The 27,533-nt window shown below is 39.2% G+C and overlaps 2 protein-coding genes across 6 annotated transcripts in view; both read left to right on the top strand.

Moving 5' to 3' along the window:
- LOC106550059 (von Willebrand factor A domain-containing protein 5A) overlaps nucleotides 1-11,663 on the top strand; it is a 38,101-nt gene extending 26,438 nt beyond the window's left edge. Inside the window, exons 16-20 of the mRNA XM_087713717.1 lie at nucleotides 3,609-3,710; nucleotides 8,935-8,971; nucleotides 9,087-9,210; nucleotides 10,006-10,129; nucleotides 10,706-11,663. Of these exons, the coding sequence (XP_087569843.1) occupies nucleotides 3,609-3,710; nucleotides 8,935-8,971; nucleotides 9,087-9,210; nucleotides 10,006-10,129; nucleotides 10,706-10,785 (467 nt within the window). The 3' untranslated portion in view covers nucleotides 10,786-11,663. The remainder of the gene's footprint in view (nucleotides 1-3,608; nucleotides 3,711-8,934; nucleotides 8,972-9,086; nucleotides 9,211-10,005; nucleotides 10,130-10,705) is intronic.
- Nucleotides 11,664-16,432: 4,769 nt separating this feature from the next.
- Nucleotides 16,433-26,702, top strand: LOC106552131 (uncharacterized). Of its 5 annotated transcripts, none has more exons than XM_014070318.2 (6): nucleotides 16,433-16,624; nucleotides 18,129-18,203; nucleotides 21,272-21,316; nucleotides 21,662-22,605; nucleotides 23,824-23,950; nucleotides 24,313-26,702. In XM_014070318.2, exons 4-6 carry the CDS (start codon nucleotides 21,775-21,777, stop codon nucleotides 24,801-24,803), a joined length of 1,449 nt encoding a protein of 482 aa, XP_013925793.2. In that variant the 5' UTR covers nucleotides 16,433-16,624; nucleotides 18,129-18,203; nucleotides 21,272-21,316; nucleotides 21,662-21,774; the 3' UTR covers nucleotides 24,804-26,702. The 5 variants fall into 5 exon arrangements, with proteins under 5 accessions (XP_013925793.2, XP_013925796.2, XP_013925794.2 ...); XM_014070321.2 differs by having other exon boundaries at nucleotides 24,316-26,702; XM_014070319.2 differs by lacking the exon at nucleotides 21,272-21,316.
- Nucleotides 26,703-27,533: the final 831 nt, after the last annotated feature.

The following is a 27,533-nucleotide window of genomic DNA, read 5'->3' on the forward strand; positions in this document are numbered from 1 at the left end:
TGCTGGAGATTCGGGCTATCCAACCGGTTCCCCCTCATCAGAAAGGGCAGGGCTTTTATTCCCGCCTCTTTGTGGTACTAAAGTCTTCCAGGGGATGAAGAGCAATCCTGGATCTAAAGTCATTGAACCTCCACATTGTTTACCGGTGGTTCAAGATGCACTCCCTACACACCATCCTACAGGGAGTCAGGAAAGGTGATTTCCTCACTTCGGTAGATTTAACCGAAGCTTACCTTCACATTCCCATCTTCGTAGACCACCAAAGTTTTCTCCGTTTCTCTTATGGGGAGAGGCACTTCCAGTACTGAGCCCTTCCGTTCGGCCTCTCCTCGGCCCCCAGGGTATTCACAAAAGTGCTGGCAGTCCTAGCCGCCCACCTCAGGTCATCTCCAATCTGGATTCTCTGCTACCCGGATGACATTCTTCTGTTGTCCAGTCGCCTCTACAAGCAGAAAGGGATCTAGCTCTAACCATCCATGCCCTACAGGATCATGGGTTTGGAGTGAATCTCAAGAAGAGCCACCTCGTGCTCGGGACTTGCATTCTTCACCTCAGAGTCATCATAGATATCGTGGCAGAGAAAGTATTTCTTTCCAACAACCGCATTCTTAGCCTCAAAGAGATAGTCAGGAGGGTCCTGCACCTACACAAAGTGTCTCTACCTTTGCTTTCCAAACTATTGGGCAAAATGGTATCTTGCTTTGGGGTAGTCCTGTGGGCCAAGTTCCACAGCAGAACTCTCCAGTGGTTCATGCTGCCTCATTAGAAGACCAATAGGAGCTGTTCCCTCCACAGGGTTATCATTCCGAGGTAGGTCATCCAGTCCCTTAAATGGTGGCAGTTCCCGAGCCATCTCACTCTTACAACGGACGCCAGCCTGACAGTGTAGGGAGTGCACATGCAGGACCTGGTGCCACAGGGTCAGTGGTAACTATAAGAAAGCCAAAACAGCATAAATTGGCTAGAACTACGGACAGTTCGTCTCGCCCTCATTCACTCCCAACGCACGGTCCAGGACAATCATATCCTTGTCCTGACTGACAACACCACTACCAAGGCACACATAAACAGTTAGTGGGGAACCCGGTCCTGGCCACTGATGCAGGAAGACAACCTATTGTGCCGATGGACGGAATCTCACCTACCATCTCTCAGGTGGAACAAATCTCGGGGGTCTCCAACATCCAGGCAGACTGGCTGAGCCGGACCAGAATAGATCAGGCGGAGTGGGGTGTTCATCCAGACCTCTTCCATCAACTGACGCTTCAGTTCAGGCTGCCTGTCCTAGACCTGTTTGCGACAGCGGACAACAACCAAGTCCCCAGGTACTACTCATGGTTTGTGAACCCCATGACAGAAGGGGTAGATGCTCTAATGTGCCAGTGGCCCAAGGATCTTCTATATGCGTTTCCGCCCCTCCCTCTCAACCAGAGGGTAGTTCGCAAGATGTTGGAATAGGAGGCAGAACTCTTACTTCTGGTGCCCAATTGGCCACGCCAACCTTGGTTTGCCAACCTAGTGACATTGTCGATCTCCCCTCCATGGCACCTTCCACTGTCACTAATCTCTCTACACCAGGGGTCAGTTCTCCACCCCGACCCCCAGTGGCTACAATTAACCACATGGCCCTTGAGCGGCAAGCCTTAACAACTGATAACATCTCCCTCAACGTCATTGCTAATATCCAGACATCGCGCAAAAGTTCAACAAACTGTATTTATGATACCACCTGGCGAGCATTTGCGTTCTGGTGCCCCAATCTGACTATTGACCCACTAAGGGCATCCATCCCTCATGTGCTGGACTTCTTACAGAGAGGGCTAGATCAGGGTCTCACTCCTAATATGCTATGTTGACAGGTGTCCGCCTTGTCTTCCGTCCTGGATGGCCTTTCCTCAGAACATCTTTCCACACATCCATTGGTCTGGAGATTCCTCCGTGGAGCCTCGAACCTCCGACATCCAGTCATCCATAGATACCGACTTGGGATTTGCCTCGTGTCCTGGAGGCTCTCCTCTCCCCTCCATTTGAACCATTGAGGTCCACATCATTGAAATTGCTATTACTCAAGACTTTATTTTTAGTGGCTATAACATCTGCCAGACACATTTCTTATTTAGCTGCCCTTTCGGTGAGACATGATCTGTGAATATTCCACCCTGCCCATGTGGTCTTAAGATTTGATCCAACTTTCTTACCAAAGGTCAATACCCGTTTTCAAACGGGCCAAGAATTGACCTTGTCTGATTTCTGTCCGTCTCCTCATTATGACAGGGAGCGTAAAGGCACACCCTTGATGTACACCGAGCCCTTAAAATCTACATCGACCGCACGGCCACACTCCGCCATTCAGAATCTCTCTTTGTCTCTTTTCGCCAGGCCTCCTTGGGAAACAAGACCTCATCATCGAGTGTGGGACGGTGGATAAGGGCCTATATTAAGATGTCTTATGAACTTCAGTCCTTTCAGGTTCCACAGAACATTACAGCTCATTCTACCCGAAGTGCAGCAACTACAGCAGCTTGGTCTACACAGGCTACCTTAGAAGAAGTTTGCCAAGTAGCCACATGAATGTCTCCCACGGTCTTCATATGCCACTACAAATTAGACAAGTATGCATCGGCTGATGCAGCTTTTGGGTGCAGAGTGCTACAACAAGTAAAAGTGCCTTAACGAACTTTGCTTTATCATTCCCAGCCTAGTGGATAGCCCATTCATTGGTACATCCCAGTCTGGCTGCTGTCTCCACGATAGCAGTTAGCAATAGCAGTTAGACTTATATATCGCTTCATAGGGCTTTCAGCCCTCTCTAAGCGGTTTACAGAATCAGCATATTGCCCCCAACAATCCGGGTCCTCATTTTACCCACCTTGGAAGGATGGAAGGCTGAGTCAACCCTGAGCCGGTGAGATTTGAACAGCCGAACTGCCAAACTAGCAGTCAGCTGAAGTAGCCTGCAGTACAGCACTCTAACCACTGTGCCACCTCGGCTCGATCATAGGAGAATGGGCTTTGGTCTTTACCTGATACTCTCATTCTCTGTGACGTGGAGACAGCAGCCAGCCCACCCTAGTGTAAATCACTCTGAACTAAACTTTTTGTGCGGAAAAGAGAGTATGCATTTCAGAGTTATTTTTTTGTTTCACAATTCTCACTTGAGTCTACAGTCTATTTCGTCTAAACTGGGAGGAGTCATCAGGGCTCGATGATATCACAAGTGTAGACTCAGTCCAATTGGTTACTGGACAGACCAACCCAGTTTGACTGCTGTCTCCAAGTCACAGAGAATGAGTGTATCAGGTAAGAACCAAAACCCATTTTATGCTGATTTTAAACATGTGATTGTAAGTTTGATACTGATGAGTCAATACAAAATGCTTGCATCTACCACTGTTTGTCTTTTAATTGTATTATTTAAATTATTAAAGGGGAATAATTGTTTTAAATATCTTAAAAGTTGTCAAAGTTGAGAAATTGTACTGATCTAAACTATCCAGAGTTCATGGAGGATTGGAAAGACACAGAAGGAAGGAAACATTAATTTTGGGCTATTAACAGCTTTTATTGCAAAAGTTGTCCTGTGATGTTTTATTTTGGAATGTCTACAGCTCCCATATCAGGTCATGGAATGTCTTTCGGCTCAAGTTCATTAGGTTCATTTTTCAAGTCATCTTCAAAGAAGAAGAGATGTGCTGCACCACCAGTGGCAGGTAATTCCCATAATCACAGTGGAAGGCTACTTTTTTAAAAGGCCATTTTCACAGATGTCCATGATCCCAAAGGTGCTTTTTCAAGAGGCAACTGGACTTTCCTTAACCAGAAAAAATTCTTTAACCACATTTGGGACAACCATGCCTTGGATGACTGAGAATCTCCATAGACAAATGTCTATTATACTTTGCATATAAGTCAAACATGGAATGTGGTTTGTGTCAGTAACGGCAAAGTGACTAAAATTGTTCTGACCCAGTTCCCTAAACGCAACAAACCCTCTGATGTGAACTCAAAAGATTCCTTTATTAGGAATGTCAACAGCCCTGGCCAAAAATGTTTCTCCCACAGGCCAACAACTCCATCAGTCCAAAGCAGTGATGTGCGGTGAGGCTTATGGCTGGTGAGGCACTGACACAGGGGTTTCAAATTTTTTTAGACTTGTGGACTTCAACCCCCAGAATTCCACAGCCAGGCATGCTCAGTTCCGATTTAAAGCGACAGCATTTTTTCTCCTTTGCGAAATAAGTTTTCCTTCATTCTTTTTCTTCTCCCTCCCCCTCCTTCCTCCCACTCTCCCTCCCTCTTCCCTCTCTCAAACAGACACACGCACACAGAGAAGTTGGATCCCTCACTCACTCTCAAACAAACACAAAGACAGAAGTTGGATTGGATATATTTTCCAATGGCTTGAAAGCAGCTCCTCTGCCATACCCCCCCTGCCCCCCATTCCCCTGCTGCCTTCCGATCCGAATCTTTGATTGCATGTGGAGCCACGTTGCCTTTTCAAACTTGTAATCAGTGAAGCTGGGCTTATATACATTTATCCAGCTGTGTGTGTCTCTGTGTGTTTGTGTTTGAAAAGGCAACATGGCTCTACATGCAATCAAACTTTTTGAATTCCTCCCCCCTCCCCACACACGTATATTTTCCAGCTGTTTCAGAGAGGATTTCAACTCTGCTTTTGCCTGCCATCATGAAAAGAAAAAAAAAATGTAAAAGGAAAAAGGCAAGAGCTCTGAAGTCAGACTAAGCTAGCTGCTCCCAGAGCCTTTAAAAAGCCTCTAAAAATGCCCTCTACAGGAGGCAGGAGAACCACTTGCCTCATCTACATAAGTAATTTTTTGGCTTTTAACCCTTGCTTAGCTCTGTTTGAGTGATCATAAAGTCAGACTAAATGATGCAACTCGTTCTCCTGCTGCCCCCTGTAGAGGGCACTTTTTAGAGGCTTTTTTAAACAGTTAAGCACTAAGCAGAGTCATCCACTGTGACTCTGGCAGCAACTAGTTCAGCCTTTTTCCTTTTACATTTTTTTTCTTTTCATGATGACAGTGGTGAGGCTCTGCCTCCCCTGACTGCACATCCCTGGTCCAAAGATGAATAGTTGTCTACCACACCTATTCATCTCCACTCCCTGCCTTTTATCCCCTGAGCTAGGGTGGGGTCTCACTAGCAGCGGTGGCACTTCCTTCCCCAGGATCGGCCCACTGCTTTCCACTGCTCTCCCCTTCTCTGCCTTTTACCCAGGCACTGGACCCAGCTGTTCCTCCTCTTCCTCATTAGCCACCTCCAGACGAAGGGGGCTGTTGACTCTCCATCTGAGGTCTGACGGATGGCCCAGGCTCCACCTCTCTCTCTCTGCCAGCTCCCTTCCCTCTTCCCCCTCAGAGCTCTCAGGTTGCCCTGATGCTGACCCTGACTCCCACACCTCCTCTGATTTGGTTGCTGGAAGGGCCGGCAGCTGACAAGCCACAACAAAAATAATAAAAGTAGGAAATGTATTTATTTATATGACTGCCCAAGCTTGCCAAACCAAATCTGGGTTGCTAACCTAAAATAATCAACAATAATATCAATAAGAACAAAAAATGCATTCCTGTTATCAGTCTTCTGAGATGGGAACATTTAACATCCCAAATGTCCACGGTGGGAGCGCGGGACGACGACAGATTTGTAGTGTCTTTTGAAAAGTTAGCCAACATGGTCAATACTTTGTGATTTCTGTCATGCAAAAGAAAAACGACATAGTTACATACTGAAGAAAAGATATTGACTTGATATAATTATGAACTTTTATATAAATTACTGATGATTTACTTTCTAAGAGGACGGAGATTGTGGTGGGGGTTCTTTTGGATCATGGCCCAGTCTGGATGGAATTGGGAAGGGTAGTGTAGTTAAGAAGATCTTGGAGGTCGAATGGGAGCTATTTTGATATGAAAAGTATATTAATGATTGTAAAAATTGCTATCTGAATATCATGTTTGGAATATGAATAAGGGCATATTTAGGGAATTTTCAGGAGATCCAAGAAAAGCATATATGAGAGGAGTACTAATGAATATAAATATATATATGTATAGATATGTACGTATATATATACATATATATGTTTGTGAAGGTGTATGTATATGTATATATATATATATGTGTGTGGTTTTTTTTTTATTTGTGCTGATAAATAAATAAAGGGAGACTAGTATAGATCTATTTCAAGCTATTTAGCTCTCATCAGCTAGCCTCTTGTGACGAGCCGAAGGACAGATGATGGAAGCAGTTAGCTTCCTCCCATAATTGGGGCTTACCAGGGGTTGTAAAAATCATATATATATAGATATAGATATAGATATAGATATAGATATAGATATAGATATAGATATAGATATAGATATAGATATAGATATAGAGATATAGAGATATAGAGATATAGAGATATAGATATAGATATAGATATAGATATAGATAGATAGAGATAGAGATAGAGATAGAGATAGATAGATAGATAGATAGATAGATAGATAGATAGATAGATAGATAGATAGATAGATAGATAGATAGATAGATAGATATGGATACAAATAAAGGTAAAAAAGAGTTGGAAGAGGAAGTCAAAAGAAAAATTTGAAATGTATCTAAATTGTGTTATAGAGGAAGGAGGCACAAAGGGAACAAAATTAATGGGTTTGGAAATAGACAGAACAAAGCAAACTGTTTAAATTTGTGTAATGGTGAGAAGCTGAGTTTAAGGTATACGAACAATGTAAACTGCTTATTATGTTTAACATTAGTAATAATTTAAACTGTTTTGGGTAACAGTAAGAAGCTGAGCTCAATGTTGAGATATTTTAGACTGTGATTGTTAAATTGCTATACATGTACGGGCTCTGGGAAGTCGGGGGAAGGGAAGGGAGGTGGGGTTCTAGGGGGAGGGGGAGGGGGGAAATACAATATGTGTCAAATTCTAAAGTGCATGATTCCACTTGTATACTGTGGCTTTTTAATGTTAGTGTTAAAATAGAACAAGCTGAATATACTGGAAGGTAATAGAAGTACACCGAAGGGAGGAGTTGAGCGAAAGAAGAAGGAGAGTGGAGGGGGTGAGAGAGAGGAGGAAGAGAAGGAAGGGAGGGAATGGATTAAGAGAGGGAGTGATAGAGGGGGTGGGATGTAGGTAGTAGAGGGGTATGTAAGAAGGAAGAATGAAAGTTGGAGGGGGTTGAAAGAGGGTGTATGGTGGATCAAGGAGGTATATTGGGTTTGTATTGCAGAGGGCATTTTCTATATAAGCGAGGGCTGTGTTTATTATTCAATGTTATATGCCCTGGTTATGCACAGTAAACATGTGATTGTATAGAATGGAATGGAAATAAAAAATTTTGAAAAAAAAAAAAGAAAAGTTAGCCAGGTTGAGATTAATCAAATCTTTGATTTGGGGGTGGGGTGGAGGAATTAATCCAAGATGCAGGTGCTGCACAAAAAAAGACACGTTTCTTTGATTCAGCCAGGTGACACTGACACAAAGGGACCTAAAGTATGACCTGTTCACATGCGCAAATGAGAGAGACAATTGGTCCTACAAATAACCTGGTTACCATTTGCATATCTTTGTTTTAGGTTATGTTGTATCTTCTGATAGCCAATCTTTTGCTTTTGTGAGATTGTTGGAATGGGGTGGGAAAATAGGAGGGTTCAACATTGGACCACTCACCAGACCCCTTGGATTTTTGCCCCCCAAGTTTCATGTCTGATGTTACAGATAGTCAGATTTAAAGGATAAACATACAGGGGGGATTAAACAGGCACTTTAATAACTAGTAAGTGAGAGAGCTATAGATCTTATTCTTCAAAATCCTATTTTTAAATCTCTCCAAGGTTCCATATTAATACATGTAGTCCTCAACTTACGACCACAATTGAGCCCCAAATGTTGTTAAGTGAAACATTTGTTAAGTGGGCTTTGCCCATTTTATGACTTTTCTTGCCACAGTTGTTAAGTGAATCACTGCAGTCGATAAATTAGTAACCTCATTGTTAATTAATCTGGCTTGCCCGTTGACTTTGCTTGTCAGAAGGTCGCAAAACAAGATCACTTGACCTTGGGATGCTGCCACGGTCATAAGTATGAGCCAGTTGCCAAACATCTGACTTTTGATCATATGATGAAAATGGTACCATTATGGGGATGGTACAAAAGTTGTAACTGTGAAAAATGGTCATAAGTCACTTTTTTCAGTGTTGTTGTAACTTTAAATAATCACTAAATGAACTGTTGTAAGTCGAGGACTAACTGTAGCCAGATAACACAAAAAGGATCTTATTCTGTTGTTCCAGCTCTGGTTAATAAAGCTAAAATACCACACCTGGATTAACAAGCATCATTGTTTCCCTTCTCTCTTGTCTCAACTAAAAAATAAAATATAAATATTAGAATGGATTCGTTCTTTTATTTAAAACCTATTTGTTTTATTGAAACATGATTTCATCTTATTAAGAGTAATTACTTTGGTAAAAAGTTAAGATGGACAGCAAATGAATATTTCGGATAAGGGTGGGTTTTAAAAGTGAAAAGGTGAAGATGTGAGATTATCATTATATGGATTTGATTAAATAAGTAAATAATATAGCAATAGCAATAGCATTTAGACTTATATACCGCTTTACAGTGCTTTACAGCTCTCTCTAAGCGGTTTACAGAGTCAGCATATTGCTCCAACAATTGGAATCCTCATTTTGCCCACCTCGGAAGGATGGAAGGCTGAGTCAACCTTGAGCCTGATGAGATTTGAACTGCCAAATTGCAGTCAGCTGGTAGTCAGCAGAAGTAGCCTGCAGTACTGCACTCTAACCACTGCGCCACCATGGCAGAAATTGTTCAGAACATAATATAATCTAGAGTTACATTAATAGTTCTCCTCTTACACTATGATTTTTGCCTCTATTTAGTGAGACTATCGGACTGTCCAGCAACACTTAAAAACAGGCAAGTTGACATATTCAATGTAAAAAAAAAAAAAAAAACCCTGCTAAGAGGAAATTAAAAGTAAATCTTGATGGGTTTTGAACATCTCCAATACTGAGATCCCCTTTTTCACCAGCTCAAGCAGCAGACCTAAGGAAGAAGAATCTCCTCTTTTGAAGTTGGTATCCCTGCAGAATGCAGATGGCTCCTGGCCTCATGGGCCTGTCCTAGCTGCCATATTAGACTTGAGTGAAGCTGATGTAAGTTTCTGTACATCTTCCATAATGAACAGCAAAATCTTTATTCACTTATTATTGTCTATTGGTAGAAAAAGCTTTATCAAGCTTAATTTGAGGGAAAGGATTACAGAATTAAAATCATATAAGCTTTCTAGAACCCTCCAAATGCAGAGGGCATCAAATCACACATAGCAAGGATAGGAGCAAGAAATTGTGAGAGTTGTATTCCAGAAAATCCAGAGGATAGCAGATTCCAGAATTCAGAACAAACAAAACAAAAATATCTTTGACATTGATAGAAAGCAAGCAGACATTTTTAGGAAAATCGGAGTTGTCAAAATAGGTTGGATGAGAGGCCAATGCATGTTTACTCTCTTTAATCCCTGATTTTGCCATGATGGGGGATGGAAGGGCACAGCAATCTTATGTGGCTCTACCCCTAAAAACATCTTCAATATTTCATGCAGATTATGGAGCATTTAGCTCACTCAACAAAGCTATCTCAGTATTAGGACATGGAGTGAACTAGACACTGGAGATGGTTGCCAATAATCAGGAGTTGGGAGTGGTAGGGAAGATATCTTAACTGAATTTCACTGGAGTGAAATTATGGATTCTTAACTATTGTTAATGAAAACCATGGTATCCATTATCTATTTCAATCTATTGCTTGGAATTCTGGATAACAGCTAGCTTGTATTTCTGATTTAGTTACTGAAGTTATTTTTAGCCATCATCTGGAAAAATATTTTGCACATCTGTACGGGAATAATATGTAAGGCTCATTTAGCATCTTTTCCCCACTATTGCTTTCAGGTGGTCTCAGATATATGGGCAACAGTGCTGGCTGTTCTCTGGCTTCATTTGAAAGCTGCAGAGCAGAAAGACGAATGGGAACTGCTGGAAGGAAAAGCTGTCCATTGGCTCCAAGTGAATGCAGGTGATGTATTAAGAGTAGTTTGTCAAGGGAAACCAATGTCAAGATAAGAAATAGTAGTGTGTGGCAGTCCTTAATCTACCTCATGGAAATAGCTAATCAATACCAGATCTTTTTAGTACTTGGAGGCCATGGGGAAATCCTGGGACTGATTCCCAGACCTAGAAGTTGAAGAAACATCTTAAAAGAAGGCAGTAGCATCAATTGTGCATTGTTTCCAAGAAGGCTACCTTGAAATGTCCATGAGGTAACCAGGAATTTGATTCAAGTGAATCTTTGTTTTATGCAAAAAGATTTGGTGAATGCAATTCTAGCAACAGTACTAATTAATGCCATCCTTCTTGTCAGTTCTAGTTCTTCTTGAAGGTGGTTTTTTTTAATGGATCAGCTCCTTAGAATTCCCCAGCCATAATAGTAATTGCTGAGAATTCTGGGAGTTGACCTCCTGAAGTTTACAGGGCATCCAAATTCATGTGAACTGTCTTTTAGACATTGGAAGATGTGCTAAATGCCATTATATTATTTAAACTGAAGTGGGTGTTGCTTGAACAATCCTGATTCTTGACTATTCGTTTACAGGAGATCAACTGGCTAAGTATGTGAATGATGGCAATGACGTTCTGGGAAGTAGAGTCAGCCCCCAGGTATTCGGGCTCTGAATTTACAATGTCATCCTATGCCTGAAATTGGAACATCTGCATCTATTCTGCTTCTATTCTTGTTGAAATGTAACCTGCTGCAACCTCCATTAGAAGCTATTAGTCCTGGGTTGCCTATCTCTTGACATTCCCAGTGCCTTGCTTACAAACTCACTAAGTTCTAATGCATCACAAATTGCTCTGTTGGTGCATTGATATGCAAGCACTCTAGGTATAAAGGTAGCAGTAGCAATAGCATTTAGGCTTATGTATCACCCTATAGCATTTTACAACACTTTTCCTCAGCTCAGAAATAACCTCAGATAATATTTTTGGTTGGTTGTCAATTTCATTATGCTGGCAGTATAAAATAAGGAAGGGGATGCTTACAGAAAAAGCTACTTTGGTGAAGTGATTAAGGCATCAAGCAGAAATCAGGAGGTTGTAAATCTTGCTTCAAGGACAAAACCATCTGGGTGACCTTGAGGTAGTCACACTCTTGTAGCCTTAGGAAGCAGGCAATAGTAAACCACTGCTGAAAAACCTTACCAAAAAAACAAACTGCAAGGTCTACTTCCAACCGTCACCAAAAATCAACAATAACTCAAAGGCACACACATGATTAGATATGAGATTCTATCACTGTTTGTAGTTTGATTTAATATTCATAAATGTGTTTATAAAGTTTGCAAATAAGAACAGTAAGTTTAAAATAGTTCTAAAATGTTGAATTATTCATTTTATACTTGGATGTTTATCAGTGTATGAAGAATTTTGGATTTATTGAATTTGAAAGGGATTATTCTCTTATACCACCCCAGGCATACAATCTTGGATAGATGGTACATATTCGTACCGTTATATGATGAATAGAATAAATACTCTGCATAAATATTTAATGCCGTGTTTAAAAATTGCTCTTTGTTTTTATCTTGGATATAAATGTGACTACTTTTTGGTCAGGTGCTTATTGTTGGGGCACTGGTCATCCCGAATGAAATAGATTACTGAGAGAGTGAAATTAATGAAGTTTCTAAGATGCGTACATGGTTTACTGTTTGACAAAGTATGTTACGCAGACCCTTGAGTCAAATACTTTTCCTAAATAAATGAGGGTTTTCTAAGGCAGGCACAAAATGATAACACTCCTGCTCAAGCTTGTAAATAACTTTGCATGCAATCTTTCATCAGATGTCAGTATCTCTCTAATTTTGCCTGAGCTAGGAAGATAAGCATAATAAGACCTTATTAAATATAAGGCCGCATAAGCTTAGGTCAGGGATATCAACAAGACCATCCCCCACAGTCTTAAATGTTCTTTAAAGTGATCCAGCTCAGATTAAATCAATTTAATAGGCTCTGAATACAGTTAGTCCTTGATTTATGACCACAATTGAGCCCAAAATTTTATGACCTTTCTAATCCACAGTTGTTAAGTGAATCATTGCAGTTGTTAAATTAGTAGCACGGCTGTTAAGTGAATCTGCCTTCCCCATGGACTTTGCTTGTTAGAAGGTAGCAAAAGCTGTTCACATAATCTCGTCATAAATATGAACTAGTTGCCAGTAATCCAAATTTTGATCATATGACCACAGGGACGCTGCAACGGTTGTAAGTGTGAAAAATGCTCAGAAGTCACTTTTTTCAGTACTGTTTAACTTTGAATGGTCACCAAGTTGTAAATCGAGGACTACCTGTATCAATAAATAATGGAATCTAATGCATCATTCTTTAAATCTTTCAGATTATGAGTAACAGATAGACTTTTGCCAAACATGGCAAAGGTAAAATATAAGGACAGTAACTGGGTAACAATTGCATTTTTAAAAAATAAGTGCTCTGGAATAAAAGAAATGAATAGCTACAAAAATGTAAATATCCCAGTAAGAGAGTTTAGCGATGCTTCTCCAAAGATTATATTTTACAACTCATCAGTTGTAGACATGACCAGTAGATGGCAGCAAAAATGAGATTTCTGTATGTCTGTGTTGCCATTTAGATTTTCTCAGCTCAGATCTTTATACACTATATTGCCAAAAGTATTCGCTCACAACTGCTTCTGATTATGTGGATGGGTGAGCGAATATTTTTGGCAATATAGTGTAGCCCTATACTTAGATGATTATAAAGTATATCAGATTTTATTCCATGATAACAGATCTTACTAAATCTACAACTTTAGAGATTATTGGAAGAAGAAAATCCCATTCGAATCTAGTCTTAACCAGAGTTCACCCAGTTGCATTAGGTAAAGCCCTAATTTTAGACTTCCATTTTTAATAGAGGTGCTAAGTTACACTATATTGCCAAAAGTATTCGCTCACCCATCCACATAATCAGACTCAGTTGTGAGCGAATACTTTTGGCAATATAGTGTACCTTAAAAGGTTGCGGTAAGGACTGCTGGGATAGCATGGAAGTAACTGAAATTGTTTTCTATTGCTACTGTTTTGACCTCATTCTCACAATTTCTTAGATGGCATTTTTTGAGTGTGCTGAAGTTGTTTTTCTTATACATCTCTCAACTCTACAGTGTCCTTGGATACCTAGGCTCCTTAACTGAAAAAGTCCTGTGGGAGATATTTCCACACAATTTTCTCCTTTGAGATTTCACCAAAGCAAGAGAGGTTGCAGATCCCTAGGAAAATGAGAAATGAAAAGCCCCACATATTCACACACTTTCATCAATCACTCCAGCAGAAGAATCTAATGACTCACTCAATATTACTAAGCACGAATTGGAATCATTGATTGTATTAGTGTGACCAGTGGATATTAAGGCAGAGGTCTTTAACCCCTGGTCTATGGATCGGCACCAGGCCTCTGGATGCAGGCAGCACACTCCCTCCAGTCCAGGAATCACTGTATTAAGATATATAGTACAGTGTAATTTTACCTTCCAGCAGCTTCCTACAAATACACTTAGGGAAAGAGATTACATTGGATTTATCATGAAAACATTTTCTGCACTGGTGACAGGGCATTCAAGAATAGATGTCTCACACAAAATTTCTGGGGTGGGGCTTGCAAAGTATTTAATTACTCAGAGACTACTCCTATATGCATGATTCTAAATCAGTGTAATTAAGTATCTCCACATTGAGAAAAACAATTCAAATTACACCAAAGAAAATCACAAGATATAGAGATATGCACTAAATCATTATAGAACCCAAATAAAGTCATGTTCATTGTCACAAAGTAGGAGAAAATTGTATCTCTGGGTGAAATATGCTTTATTATTTATCAGATTTATATGGCCATCTCCCAAGACATTACTCTGGGTAGTGTGCAGCAAAATTAAATATATGTATAAAAACTATAAACCTATTGAGCACAGGCATAGAAACTGCCCCATACAATTGGATTAGCAATGAGCCACCTCAATATCTCATTTGTCCCCTGAGAATCCCAGGCCTGATAACAAAGCCAGCTCTTCAGGAACCTCTGTGAAATAAGGGGTGAGGCCTATTGGAGGAGGGATATTCCATAATGCCCAACTCGTGTCATCTGGCCCAAGCTCTCCTTAATTTCCAGTTGGAGGGAACTTTGAGCAGCCCCACTTCAAAGTTCAAAGTAGAAAGGCAAAATCATGCTTGCCAAGGCATTTCCTGGTATCTCCCATTGTCAAGCCACATAAGGCTTTATAGATGATGATCTGAATTTTAAAGTGGGCCCAGCAACCTACAGGTAATTATTCTACTTCCCACAAAATAAGACAACCCCTTCCCCAGTTTCTGATTGACAATCTGGAAAAAGAATTCAAGAAAGGTACGAGTAGAGAATAGAATTGTATGAGTTCTATACAAGCAATTACAAATATTGGTGGGACCCCAAGCCTCTTCTCTCATTTCTAGTACCTCCTGAATAACCTGTATATCTTATCTCCATTGTAAAAAGTAACCTTTCTTGTAGGGCTATTGCAATAAATAAGCAGTATATATCTACAGAGAAAATTTAAAGAAGACCGTTATTTAGGCACAGGTCTTGTACCTATATAATATATAAATTGGCTACCAATGTACTAATTCAATAGATCCTTTCCAGTTTATAACTTTGGGTACCATTCTCTCTACCTTGTATGACATAGAACTGCACCTTCAGGAAATGCTGTAAGTTGGGAGAGCAAAAATGATAGTCAAAATTATAAGGAGAGCTAGGTTTAGATAAATATTTTTCACAGAGGCCTTAGCCTCTTATAAGAACTTAACCACTGGCTTTTAAAGATGGTATTTTGCTTGCTGAGCAAAGATAAAGACAAAAAATCATTGCAACAGAATATTATTGTGTGAAGTAGATGCCTTCCTGAAAGAAAAGACTCAATTTAATGCCCTTAGGAAGTTTCGGACTGCAGCTTCTATCATCCCAGATCAGTAGCTGGGACTTATGAAAGATATGTTCTAAAACATCCAGAAGCAACACTGTCCACGAGAACTGATCCCCCCCCCAATAATGTTATTCTCTCCCACTTAGGAATCCTGTCATCTCTTATGAAAGGTGACCAAAACAAATCATATGGCTTCAGTTAATTACTAATTACAACCAATTTCGTTGTATTTAAGTACAATTGCAATAAAGATTATACTTACTTCGCTTCTTCAAAAATCACTTCTTCCACCCATATGCAAGCAATCAGGAAATAAAACTGTTTATGAGCTGAACAAACTACAGGACACTGGTCTTGGACTTTTTTATTAACAGAAAAATGAGGGCCCAAACAACAAATAATTTCTTGCCCAAAATGCAATATCTCCAGAGAGTCCTTTGAAGCCGAAGACTTTCTTCCAAGATTTCTTCTTTCTTTTCCACATTGTAGTCTAATCTATAATGGCTGGATTTCCAATGCCTATTCTGCTACTAACCCAGCCAAACACTGCTTAGCTGTTCTGAGATCAGCCAAGGTCAACTAAGCACTGTCATCTGCAATAAATCTGCTCTTAAAGGAACAGCGACAGACTAAATTTAATTGCACAGCATTTAGGAAAATTAATTGTCTAATAGAAATATTCGGGTACAAAAAGGGGTACAACCCAAAGAGTAGGTAGCAAACCTCTTTAGCAGGTCCAACCAGGCTTCTCAAAGTAAATTAAAAAAAGGGGTTAGCCATTTCGGGGCGCAACCTCGGGATTACGTGAACTAAATTCGGTTCACTGATTAATTGCGGAATATATTCCAATTTGTATTTCCTGCATCCTACAATAACCAAAGTGTTACAGCTATTCCCTACCGTCTTGTTCCAAGACGCCTCCTCTTCTCTGGTGTCCTCACCCCAAATTCACTTTTAAAAACTTCTACACTGAATCCTCTAAAGCTTTGGGGGACTAAACTCGTAAAAGTCTTAAGAGTTTAATTCCCTAATTGAGACCGACGGTTCTAGGACCCTGAGGGCACTGCTCCTTTCACTCGTTCTCACCTTACTTTCCACTGTGAGAATTTGCTCGCACCACCGGGAGCCGCTTTTCTGCACACAAAGCCTCAATGGTGGGAATAAATGAATAAGCACCCGAGGATGGAAGAGAAAAGAAAGGGTTTTTTAAAAAAAACTCCCAACATTTCCAAAATACCTTCCCGTTGCAATGCATCACTGCAGTCAATTTCTACATTTTGGGGATGATTAGGGGGAAGGACTTCCCGGGTCAGGGGGAAGTGGCTTCCGGGCAGCTTTGAGCCCCGGCACCTTTTTTTTTTAATTTGGAAATTATCCGCTGGCAGAAGCTCAAGGGAAATAGCCTGCGGCATCCTTAGGCAAAGTTGCATTACCAGGATTCCTTATTTGAAACCATGGTCGCGAATCTTACTGGGATTGGTGTTTAGTGCACGCTGCTGGGCAGAACTTAATTTCAGCCAGGGCTCGACAAAGGTATAGTTCTTCCTTCTGGAGCTGCTCCATCAGCTGTAACGCCGTAGGTGAACGGTTTGGGTTAAAGGATCTGGTCGCTTCCAGTTTTAGATCAGATATCTCTTCCTGGTAAAGGCTTCTGTGCAACCTGCAAAGTGGCTGGGAAAGGGAAGGAGGAAGCAAATTAAGCAAGGGTCTAACTAGTCAGCTAGCATGGCAAATATGTGCTAGATTAAAAAGTCTACTGCTGGATTGAAAGATAAGTTGGGAGAAGGACCTTGTCGGAGTTGTTAACATTAAGAAAAAAGTGGGGGGTGGGAATCTTGGGCAGGAGTGATCAGAAATATTGTTCAGGAGTTCTGTACTTTTCGGGTTTTATTTATTTATTTTAATCTTCCTCCTAATAATCAATGGGCGGAGCAGATAACACTCCTCCCAGATCGCAGCTTCAGTCCGGCTCTTAGACAAATATAACCTGCGTTATTTTTCGGGGACTAAATTTAATTGAATCCAGCGAGCCTTGCTCCTCGGTACTATACACAGGCTTAGGATGGAGATATAGATGTAAAATAAGTGGAATTAAAGGCTGGTGGTCCGGGGGGGGGAGTGATAAACCATTTTTAAATGCCATATTAATTTATTTTGTATTTTAAAAGCACAGGCTGTTTCTAGTGCCTACATAGATATAAGCCTTATTGTTTCAGTAGGGCTTATACTTAAGCAAGGGCATCTAGGTTTATGACTTTGTTACATCAGTGGAAGATATGTGTTTATTACCAGATTTATATACTGCTCCATCTCAAGACACTTTCTCAAAACACACAAGGATAGTCCTAGTATTTTTTGTATCTAATTGTTTTAAATCTGGATCAGGGCAGGGCAGCTTGGCCTCTGTAAGTTTTATTTATCTAATTTTGAGGGAAGTTGCTTAAGAAAATATCCCAGAAAAAGGCAATGTCACATCTATACTGTTACCGATAAAACTTTGATGGATGTGTAAGGTCCCAGAAGTTTCCCTGAGCCAGAGTAACACATTTCCATATAATCAGTTCTGTCCAAAGGGACATTTACCTTAAATTGTTTTATCATTGTAATCTGTCCTTGAGGCAAGTCATTTGACTCCACTTGTCTGAGTCATCTGGACAGTCTGATAATAATTATCTTTTGCATAGTAAGTATAGCCCACCACATTTTAGCCTCCTTTGTGAAATCAACCACTGTGGTCAGTCTGATATTTGTATCTGGAAAATTGGATTGAGTTCATTATGGTTCAGTTAACCATGGCCTGTACATGAATGCAATAATGTCTTTAATATAAATCCAATAAACCTAACCTAAACCTAATGTTATATTCAGATAAACATCACTCCTAAAATCTTTCATTAGCAAATAAATTTCAGTGAAAGTAAAACTAAACAGACATTTCAAATATTCATGACACCCTGAAATCAAGTAGTTATGTTTTTCCTATTTCCCTACTGAAAAGTGTTGCAATGGATAATTTCAATCCTTTTTCTCTTTCTAGGAACATTATATTCTGTTGGTGTTATTTATATTGTTCCTGAGCACATTCTTATTTCAGGATCAGTCTGATCAAACTGTAAGCTTATACGTTTTTTAAAAAAAATTGAGGTGCTAAGATTCTGTGGCTGTAGAATGGTGCATCATATAAAAATGATGTGCATGCATTTATAAAGATGTTTATTGGGCAGACCTCTGGAAAAAGGAGGAGCCATGCAGTCTGGATAGTTGATGGTTTGCTTTTGTGAAGTTAATGCTCTGTTATGGGCTGGGCTTTTGTTTGCAAGCACACCAATGGCATGCATACTAACAGTTTCCCACTGTTTGTGGGAAATCTAAAATGGGTTGAGAGGCCACATGGGTACAATGAAGCCTAGTCAGTTGCACAACTCTGTTAATCTGAGCATGCTCTGACATTGGGGGGGGGGGATTCCTGAATAACAGGTTCAAGAAAGTGAGGGCTGCAAAGGCAGGAGTCAACTAAGTCTTTGAGGAGGGGTCTTAAAAGTTTTTTTAAAAACTGACATCAAGTAAAGCATTTGGAGTGGGCAAGCAAGCACATGCTGGACTGAATCTGCAATTTTTGGTTGGCAAAGCTGGATGAGTAGAAGACTCAAACCTAGTAAGATTTCATTTTTTGTCTCCCCCCAACCCCCAATATCCGTTCTGACATTGTCCTTATACTTGAAAAAATATTTTCTATTATATCTAGAGAAACTTTAGATCTATAAAGTTTCAGATAGAATGTCTAAAATATTCTATTTGAAACTTTATTAGAAATCTTGTTCCATTAATATCTTGAGTATGCCTCAGTTAGTGAAACTGCTTTTTGAATTTGTTTGCAGAGAATTAGATATTGATAGGGTGGTCTAAAGTCCCTATTAAAGAATTTTGGATACTTCTAAGAGTTATTTAGGCTCTATTGTATTCCAGATTTCTAGAGATTTTGATACCTTATTTCTCCAGACAGCAAGCAAGGAAGTTTTGGAAAGATGGATTGATTTTTGAGGCATAAACTTTTAAATCCTAAATTTACTTTTGACCAGCATTGCATACTTAGAAAAGGCACTTTATCTTTGTTACATTTTTACTGATGGCTATTTAAGATCTGTAAATTGAGATTTAATATAATTCTTGGTTTTATCTTGCTGGTCAACCTGAACAGAAAACTTCCATTCACTTGTCACAGATTATAAAAGCAGTACACCTGGTTGATATTTTAAAAATGCCACCTCCAAAATCCTCTTTTTTTCTTTTTTAAACAATGATCTCAGGATAACGGATAAAGCTGGCACATTTTTATTGGCGGTTGCTAAAATACTACTACTGTATTTTTGTTTACTGTAAACATGATTGATTGAATTATATATTATTTTAGAATGCATAATAGTTAATTCCACCATAATTTCATACCATTGCATTACCACATTAAAAAAAAAACTGGTGAGTCTGGTTATGTGCAGTTTTTTATACATGTTAAAAAAGTTTTGGTGTTTCTGGGCTCATGGCCCAGTACCTCATTCAGCCAGTAGAATTCAGAGCTGAACTAATAGCAAAGACAATACATAGTCTCTTTTCTCAGTTTGGAGTAATTTTGAGAATGAATTTGTGTTTCTGTCACCTTTTATTTAGGGGGGGAAAGCAGAAATACTACAAAAGTTTCTTTCTTTTGGGAGGGGGGGCAGACTTTAATCTTCTATAACTTTTTTCCCTTAAGCCTTTCCCTTTTCCCTTAAGCCTTGCTGAATTGTATTAAAAGTTTCCAGCAAGCCAGATAACAAAATCTGGTTTAAACACAACATCTGATAAGAATTAAAATATTTATTTTCATGCAGATGGAAGAATTTGGAAGTTTTTGTTCATAGTATCTGGTGCTGAATATATGAAATGCTTCTATATGATTTCAATGCTCATTATTTCCATCAACCTAGAGCAATATAACTTAAATAACCACTGAATGTAAGAACAACTCCATTGGATAAGACAAGAGCCCATCTTAGTCCAGTATTTTTTTTAATTACAACTAGATTGCTCAATGATGCTCAGAAGCAAAATATTATCCTGCAGTTGGTGTTTTGAGTAATGTTGCCCTAGAGACAAACATTAAATATTCAAGATATTGATCATCACAAATTAGAATAATCAATTTTAGAAAAGTCCAGGCCAAAACATCTGGAGGATGCCAAATTTTCAGCCCACAGACTGGTACAACAGTTTTTAACATAAATTATGATCAATTATAAATGAGCTGGCCTCAAACCATGGATTATAAAACTATGGAAAGTAACATAAAACTAATAATAGTTTAAACCAGTCCTTTCTGCTTCTTTATTTCCAGTCAGGCAAATTTAGACATTGTCCTTTTCTCGTTGATTGGATTTCCTCTTTCTCTTCCATGCCATGCTTAGTTCCTGAGATACTATAACATAGAAAGTATTACATTTAATAAAATGGGAATAGTATGTTACAAGTATCATCAGATAATTGCAAATTGAACCATTCTAATACTTCTTCTTCTTCCTATTTTCCCAACAACAAAATAGGAAGAAGAAGTATTAGATATGTTCCCTATCTTGAGTAATTTATAAAAGATAATAGAGGCAAGATAAAAATTTAATAAATATAATTCTTCTGGGAATATATACAATGAGGTTCATAGTTTTCTTCAGATTGTAACTTTGCAAAACCTTTTCTTGACAAGCACCCTAAAATGGTTCAATTTGTAATTATCTGGTGATACTTGTAACATACTATTCCCATTTTATTAGTAATACTTTCTATATTATAGTATCTCAAGAACTAAGCATGGCCTGGAAGAGAAAGAGGAAATCCAATCAACGAGAAAAGGGCAATGTCTAAATTTGACTGGAAATAAAAAAGCAGAAAGGAATGGTTCAAACTATTATTAGTTTTATGTTACTTTCCATAGTTTTATAATTTATGGTTTGAGGCCAGCTCATTTATAATTGATCATAGAGTGTGTCTGGCCCAAAGTCACACTTTCATGTGTGTCTTTCATGCCAAAGACAGGACTAGAATTCAGTCTCCTATCTTCCAGGCCATTTGCTGAATTCAAGTAAATATACAAAGGATTGTAGTTTTAATAGTTGAACAATTACTCTAATCAAAATATGCTGCTTTCTCCAGTTTAGGTACCCTGAGAGGAAAGTCCTACAATAGAGTCATTTTAAGGTACTAATAATTAGTTTGAGTAATTTTTAATGCAGCTTGGTCAGCTTGGAAACAGCAAGAGACATGTGAAATGTGTTAGTTATCTTTCAAATACTAACTTTATGTACCCTTTTGTAGCCTGCCACTGTAGTCATATCTAGCTTTCTTTTAATGTTAATTATAGTTATACATCTTATTGGGCAGTCAAGTCTGGTCTGTGCTGGTAGCATGTAATTGTATTATCTTTAACGATTGGGGCCATCAATTAACATATTAAAATAGATAGTTCATTGTAACTGAGTTTTAAAAATTAAATAAAACCTGTGTTCATATTCCTGTTTGTTGTGTCATTGTCTATCCTTCTAGTTTGAGATCCAAACCAATCAAGGAATTTCTCCACTTGATAGCCTCTCTAGTTGGCAGACCAGTTATTGGAAGCTTCAGCAGAAGCCTACATAAATTCCAAATCCAAATAAAGAATGAGGAGAAAAATAGCAGCAAAGCGGAATATGGTGGCCCAGTACTTCCAGTGTCAGACACCATTTGAACAACGAGCGCAACCAGTGGTGAAAATGGAAAAAGATCCAGACCCACCAGGCTCTGATCCATTAGGCATTTCAGAAGGCTCAGTAAAAACATATCGTATTGTACCAGTAGGAACAGGAGGTAGTGGTCTTCGGCTAGTAACACCACAGCAAAGCAGGAATGAACGACTAGAGGCACCCCAACGCTGGGAAATCCAAGGGCAGGAATTGCCGACTCCAGAACTTACCCCAGTCCAATCACCTGCATGGAGGAATCTGCAAGTACCAGAACTTACCTTAACAGAAGACATTGAGAGCTACTTGACTACTTTTGAAGATGTGGCCGAAGCCTGCAAATGGCCACGGGAACAGTGGGTGACCCGATTGGTGCCAGCCCTCAATGGAGCTGCCCTCCAGGCCTACAACAGCTTGGATCCCAGAGAAAGTGGGGATTATGGGAAAGTAAAAGCTGCAATTTTACGAGAAGATGCAGTCACTCTGGAGAGGCAGAGGCAGCATTTCAGGCATTTCCGTTACCAGGAGGCTGAAGGGCCCCGTGATGTCTGTTCTCGGTTGCGGGGGCTCTGCTATCGCTGGCTGGAGCCAGAGACACGCACCAAGGAACAGATTGTAGAACTGTTGATCCTAGAGCAGTTTCTAACTATCTTGCCCGAGGAAATGCAAGAATGGGTTCAGGAATATCGTCCGAAGACCTGCATTCAGGCAGTAACCTTGGCAGAACATTTTCTTCTGAAGCAGCAAGACAATGAGAGATGGGATCAACAGGTGAGCACTTTCCAGCATCAAACCTCGGAGCTTTTGCCCAAACATGCAATGTTTAAATCACTTTTAAAAACACCAGCTTCTGCCTATACTCATGATAGAATCCAGGAATTGGGGGGGGGGGGGGGAGACTACCTTTAAGGAGCTGGTTGTTGCTGAAACATCCCCCCCCTTCTTTTTTTAAAATTTAGTTTTTACAATCTTATTTAGTAGTGCCAAGTTCCCATTGAGGAGAAATTTTCTCTCTTGTGTATTTTTTAAAAAAAATACAAACTTTACAAGCAGCTCAAAGAGTAGCTCCATTCTGATGTACATAATAGAAATGTTCACATTCCATAAAGGCCATTTGGCCACCTATTTCACAGGTAAGTGTTTATTTGATAACAACCCTAATGTCAAAATCATGTCCTCTGCCAAAAAGTTTAATGCTACATACATTTTAATAGTTTAAAAAAGTGCTCACTTTGTTTATATACAACTGCTCTCTAAAGTTTAATGAAAGTGATTTCTGAAACTATCCATGAAAATTCATTGCACTGAGCTGAAATTGAGTTTTTACTGGTTTTTAAATTTTCTGTTTGTTCACAAAGAGAAGAGAAAACAAGGCTTGAAAGAAAAGAAGCAACACAAAGAGCATTTATTCTCTTACCTCGTTTAACCACACAAATGTTGACACCCCTTTCCTTCACTAGAAAAAGTGTTTCCTACCTTTAGAGCGGAGTGTCAGGGTGCCAAATATTATGCTTTGCATTCTGGGAGAACCTGAATGATTTAAATGAATATCAGTTGATACAAGCAACGTTATACACTATTAAAAGTCATAGAAACAGTACCAGAAGGCTCTTGGAGAGATCCAGGTTTTGTTCATTTATGTCAAGCAAGTGAGAATTCTGAACTACTAGAAATAAAAGATTCCATGCATTTTGCAAGGTGTGGCAATTGGTCACATCCAGCATCCAGCCCAGAATTGGCTTTGTTTGGATAGGATTTGGTGACTTCCAGGTTAAGTTAAAGACAGTGTAAACTGTTTTTTTCCTGGATTGACACCTATAGTCACACATATTTGAATCTATCTTACACCACTGGCTTCCCTAATCACCAAAGATGATTGAAGATGTTTCTCATGTGTTGCCATTTGCATTCTACCTTTCCCTGACAATATTGTATCCCTCTGGTTGGTGTATTCCTTTCCCTTCAATAGTGTCTAACTGCTGTTTTCAGGTGCTAGGGCCGTATATGCTTGAGGAGTCTGTGACTTTACCAGAAAGTGAGCAAGTAGTCTCAGATACCCGGCAGGTGCTGTGCAGAGAAAATAAGGAAGAGCTGAATGAGCATGCTTCCTCAGTAGGTAAGGATTTTTGAGACTCCAAATATCTTGGGTCAACTCTGATAACACAGTCATTTAGTTAGGGATTATGGGATTGAAAAACAAGAGTATCTGAAGGGACCAAATTGGGCCAGAGAGTCACTCTGGAACTAAGAGGATCCAAGTTCAAATAACTCTTCAGCCATAAACTTCTGGTCTTCTACTCTTTCTTACCGTACCTTATTTTGCAAATTGTTGTGGAATTACAATGGCTTCCAGGGGGGTGAAATCAGTCTGTAACTAAATAATTTAAGTGTTTGTCTTCTTGCAAAAGTGAAGATAATGAAACTCCTTCTAATGTATAGTTACATAAATAGTAATATTTTTTTTCTTTTTTAATCCAGCAGGTGATGAAATACAGACTAAAAATGAGGAAGAGTATCTGTTACAGGAAAGTTCAAAAAGACAGAGAAATCGCCTTCTTCCCAATTTGCAAGCGACTTCCTTTGCTCACCAGATACCCAACAGTCAGCTAGCTTTGAAAAAACAGCCCTTGCACAAGCAAGAAACACTTTTCCCTTGCCCTGAATGTGGGAAGAACTTCTCACGTAAATCTACCCTGACCAGACACCGGAGAGTACATACAGGGGTCAAACCCCATGAGTGCACTGAATGTGGGAAAAGATTCTTGCACAAATTCAACCTGGTGAACCACATGAGGACCCATGTGCGAGAAGAATCAAGCCGTTGTTCATTGTGTGGGAAGAATGCAAAGCGGAATTCAGGGCAAGGGAGCCAAGAGCGAAAGGCTGGGTGTTGTGAATGCACAGGCAGTTCAGAACTACAGTACAATGTGGACCAGACAGCACAAGACACAGGCGAATCCTTTAACTGACTTGAATCCTAGGAAGAAAAACAGTATAGCTGACTTGAATGTGCAAAGAAGTTTTTAGGAAATAACTCTAAATCAGGGAAATGTTCTGTGCCCTAGAGCAGTGATGATGAACCTTTTCAGCACCAAGTGACCAAACCGGAACACGCATGCATGCGTGCAGGCTGGAGTACCAGAAACCCAAAGACCAGCTTGCCGGTGCTCATGCGTGCGCTGGCCAACTGGTGTTCGGATTTCTGGCACTTGCTTGCACACTGGCCAGCTGATCTTCGTGCCAGAAACCCGAAGACCAGCTGGCCAGCGCATGCATGCCTGTTTTTTTGGCCGTTTTCTGGCACCCGCAAAAACCAGATTCAGCAGAGGGCTCTGTGTGCCACTTCTGGCATGCATGCCATAGGTTCGCCATCATGGCCCTAAAGTCTTCTAGAAGCCAGAACCACTTTCTGATGACAAGGCTGTTACCCTGAATATTGATCAAAGCAAAAATGCCTTCAATAGCTTAGTTCGCCTATTGAATGTTTTGTTATTTGTTAATTTCTAAAATCATCCAGGGGAAGGGAAGGGGGAAGAGCAGCAAAGTTGTAACCTTCAGTGATAATAGAAATATTGTCTTCTTGATATCACAGTCAGAAGAAAGTTAGACAATCACATAGCCAAAGCTAATGGAAATCCAATCCCACCGCTCACCAGAAATCAAAATGTGATTGACCATAGAAAGTACACTTTGATATATGAGTATACTGAAAGCTGTCTGATCTTTAAATAGTTTCAAGATTGGACCCCTTCTTGTATTCTCAGAAGAGATGCTCTCATGTCAGAATGAAACATTTCAAAGATGGAATGGTTCAACCTCAAAATGTTTTGCACACTCATATACTTAAATAAACTGAGATATTTGAGGCTCTGCAACTGGATACAGAATTGCTTTCATAAATAAAAAATTTGCAAAAGTCCTAAACAATAAAAAATAAAACAAATCTTGCTTTCAGGTTGATTAGTCATGTTCTTAAGTGCAAAAATGTCTTTATTTGCTCATGCATAAAAATCATATGGACATAAGCTTATCCAGTCATATATTAGCTAATTAATGATATATGAGATTTTTACAAATCTGGGCAAATTGCTAGTGTAGACAAATGTGTAATGGAATGTCACCTTAAAGGCCTTCAATCCAGTGCCTCTTTTGTGGAGATCTTGAAAACTCTGTATTTGAAACTGTGATAAGAGCTGTGGACTGTTCTGTTGATCTGTCAATTTTGTGTGTGTTTTTTTTTAATAGTGCCTCAATAAGGGATGGTAAAATTCACAATATTTGTTGTTCATTGGAACTTTTTTATTAGAACTTTCTTTCCTAGGATGTTTGTTTCCAAAAATAATCACCAGAGTCAAGATAAATCCTAGAGAATGACCCGGCTTAGCAGATATCCTAGTCAGAAATACAAGGAATTTGATTTAACTCATCTGAATTACATCTCTTGGAGAAGTTGGCCTCATTTCCAAGGAAATTTGCAGTTTGTGTTTGTCAGACAATAGTTCTCAGTAGCACATGACAAACTTTTGGAATGGTGACTTTAAAAACTGATTTGGCTAAGAATTGAGGAATCTTGTGTTTTGAAGATGGGACAAAAATCCAATTGAGTGCAGGTTTTCTAATTTCATCTTCTGGCTGTTTGTAAATTCCTGTCAAGCACATCGTAAGTATTTCAGGGTTGTCTAACACTACCAATTTTAATCCCTCTAACACTGTTGATATACCAAAACTGCATGTTTGGAATTTTGCAATGGTTATAGCTGCACATATAAATGTTAGTTTTTTTAAGAGAAAAATGTTTTTGTAATTTTTTATTAAAGCTTTATTTTTTTCTAGTTTGCACATTAAAAGAAGTTTAATGTTGTAATCAGAATTTATAGTTCTTTATTTCTTATATAACAGAGTTGATAATTTTATTAATTTATAGTTTAGCTATAAACCCATAGTTCTGATTTTTAAAATGTGCTTCCGAGCAAGCGAGGTTATGAATATATTAGTCATATGAAATACTTGGGGATTCAATCACTTGCAACCTCCAACTGAAACCACTGGCAGTGGATCTGGGCATTTCATAGGACACTTCACCAGCGCCAAAATGACTTCCTAAAATATACACAATGAGCCATGCAGACACCTAGGAATCAATCTAAATATAATATGATTTATCTCTTAGTAATACATAGCATATCAATGCACCAATTATTCATTTTAAAATCCCATTAAATAAAGTGAAATTTGTTTACTATATATCTTCACAGATATAGTGTATCCAAAGTTTTTTGTGTGCAGATGTATGAGCTTGCCATGCTGATTAGAAATTAGAGAATGGGAATTCCAACACATCTGGTTAGAAAAGAAATAAATTTTGGATAGATTTTTTTTTTAATGGCTCTTTGCTGCTTTATACTTGAAATAGAAAAGACTGCATCCAATCTGCTGCCAGAAATCAGCAGACCACATCCATAATGCCCCCTGGCAATCCAAATTCTATACTGAGAGCACTATCCAGATAACTATCATTGCCTCTTAAAAGCTAAGTAAACAATTGCAGCTATGTTACTCTATGAGGAAGAGAATGCAAATTCATACCACAAGAAATGCTTGCTTTAACATTCACAGTACTTTCCATCAAGTAAAGTAGCACAGAAATAAAAACATTCCACAAAATTCAAAAACCATACATTGTTTTGTAAAATGTTGGT

This window comes from Thamnophis sirtalis, unplaced genomic scaffold, assembly GCF_051295495.1.
Source record: "Thamnophis sirtalis isolate CommonGarterSnake01/CBP01778 unplaced genomic scaffold, rThaSir2_p1.2 scaffold_4, whole genome shotgun sequence".
NCBI lineage: Eukaryota > Metazoa > Chordata > Lepidosauria > Squamata > Natricidae > Thamnophis > Thamnophis sirtalis.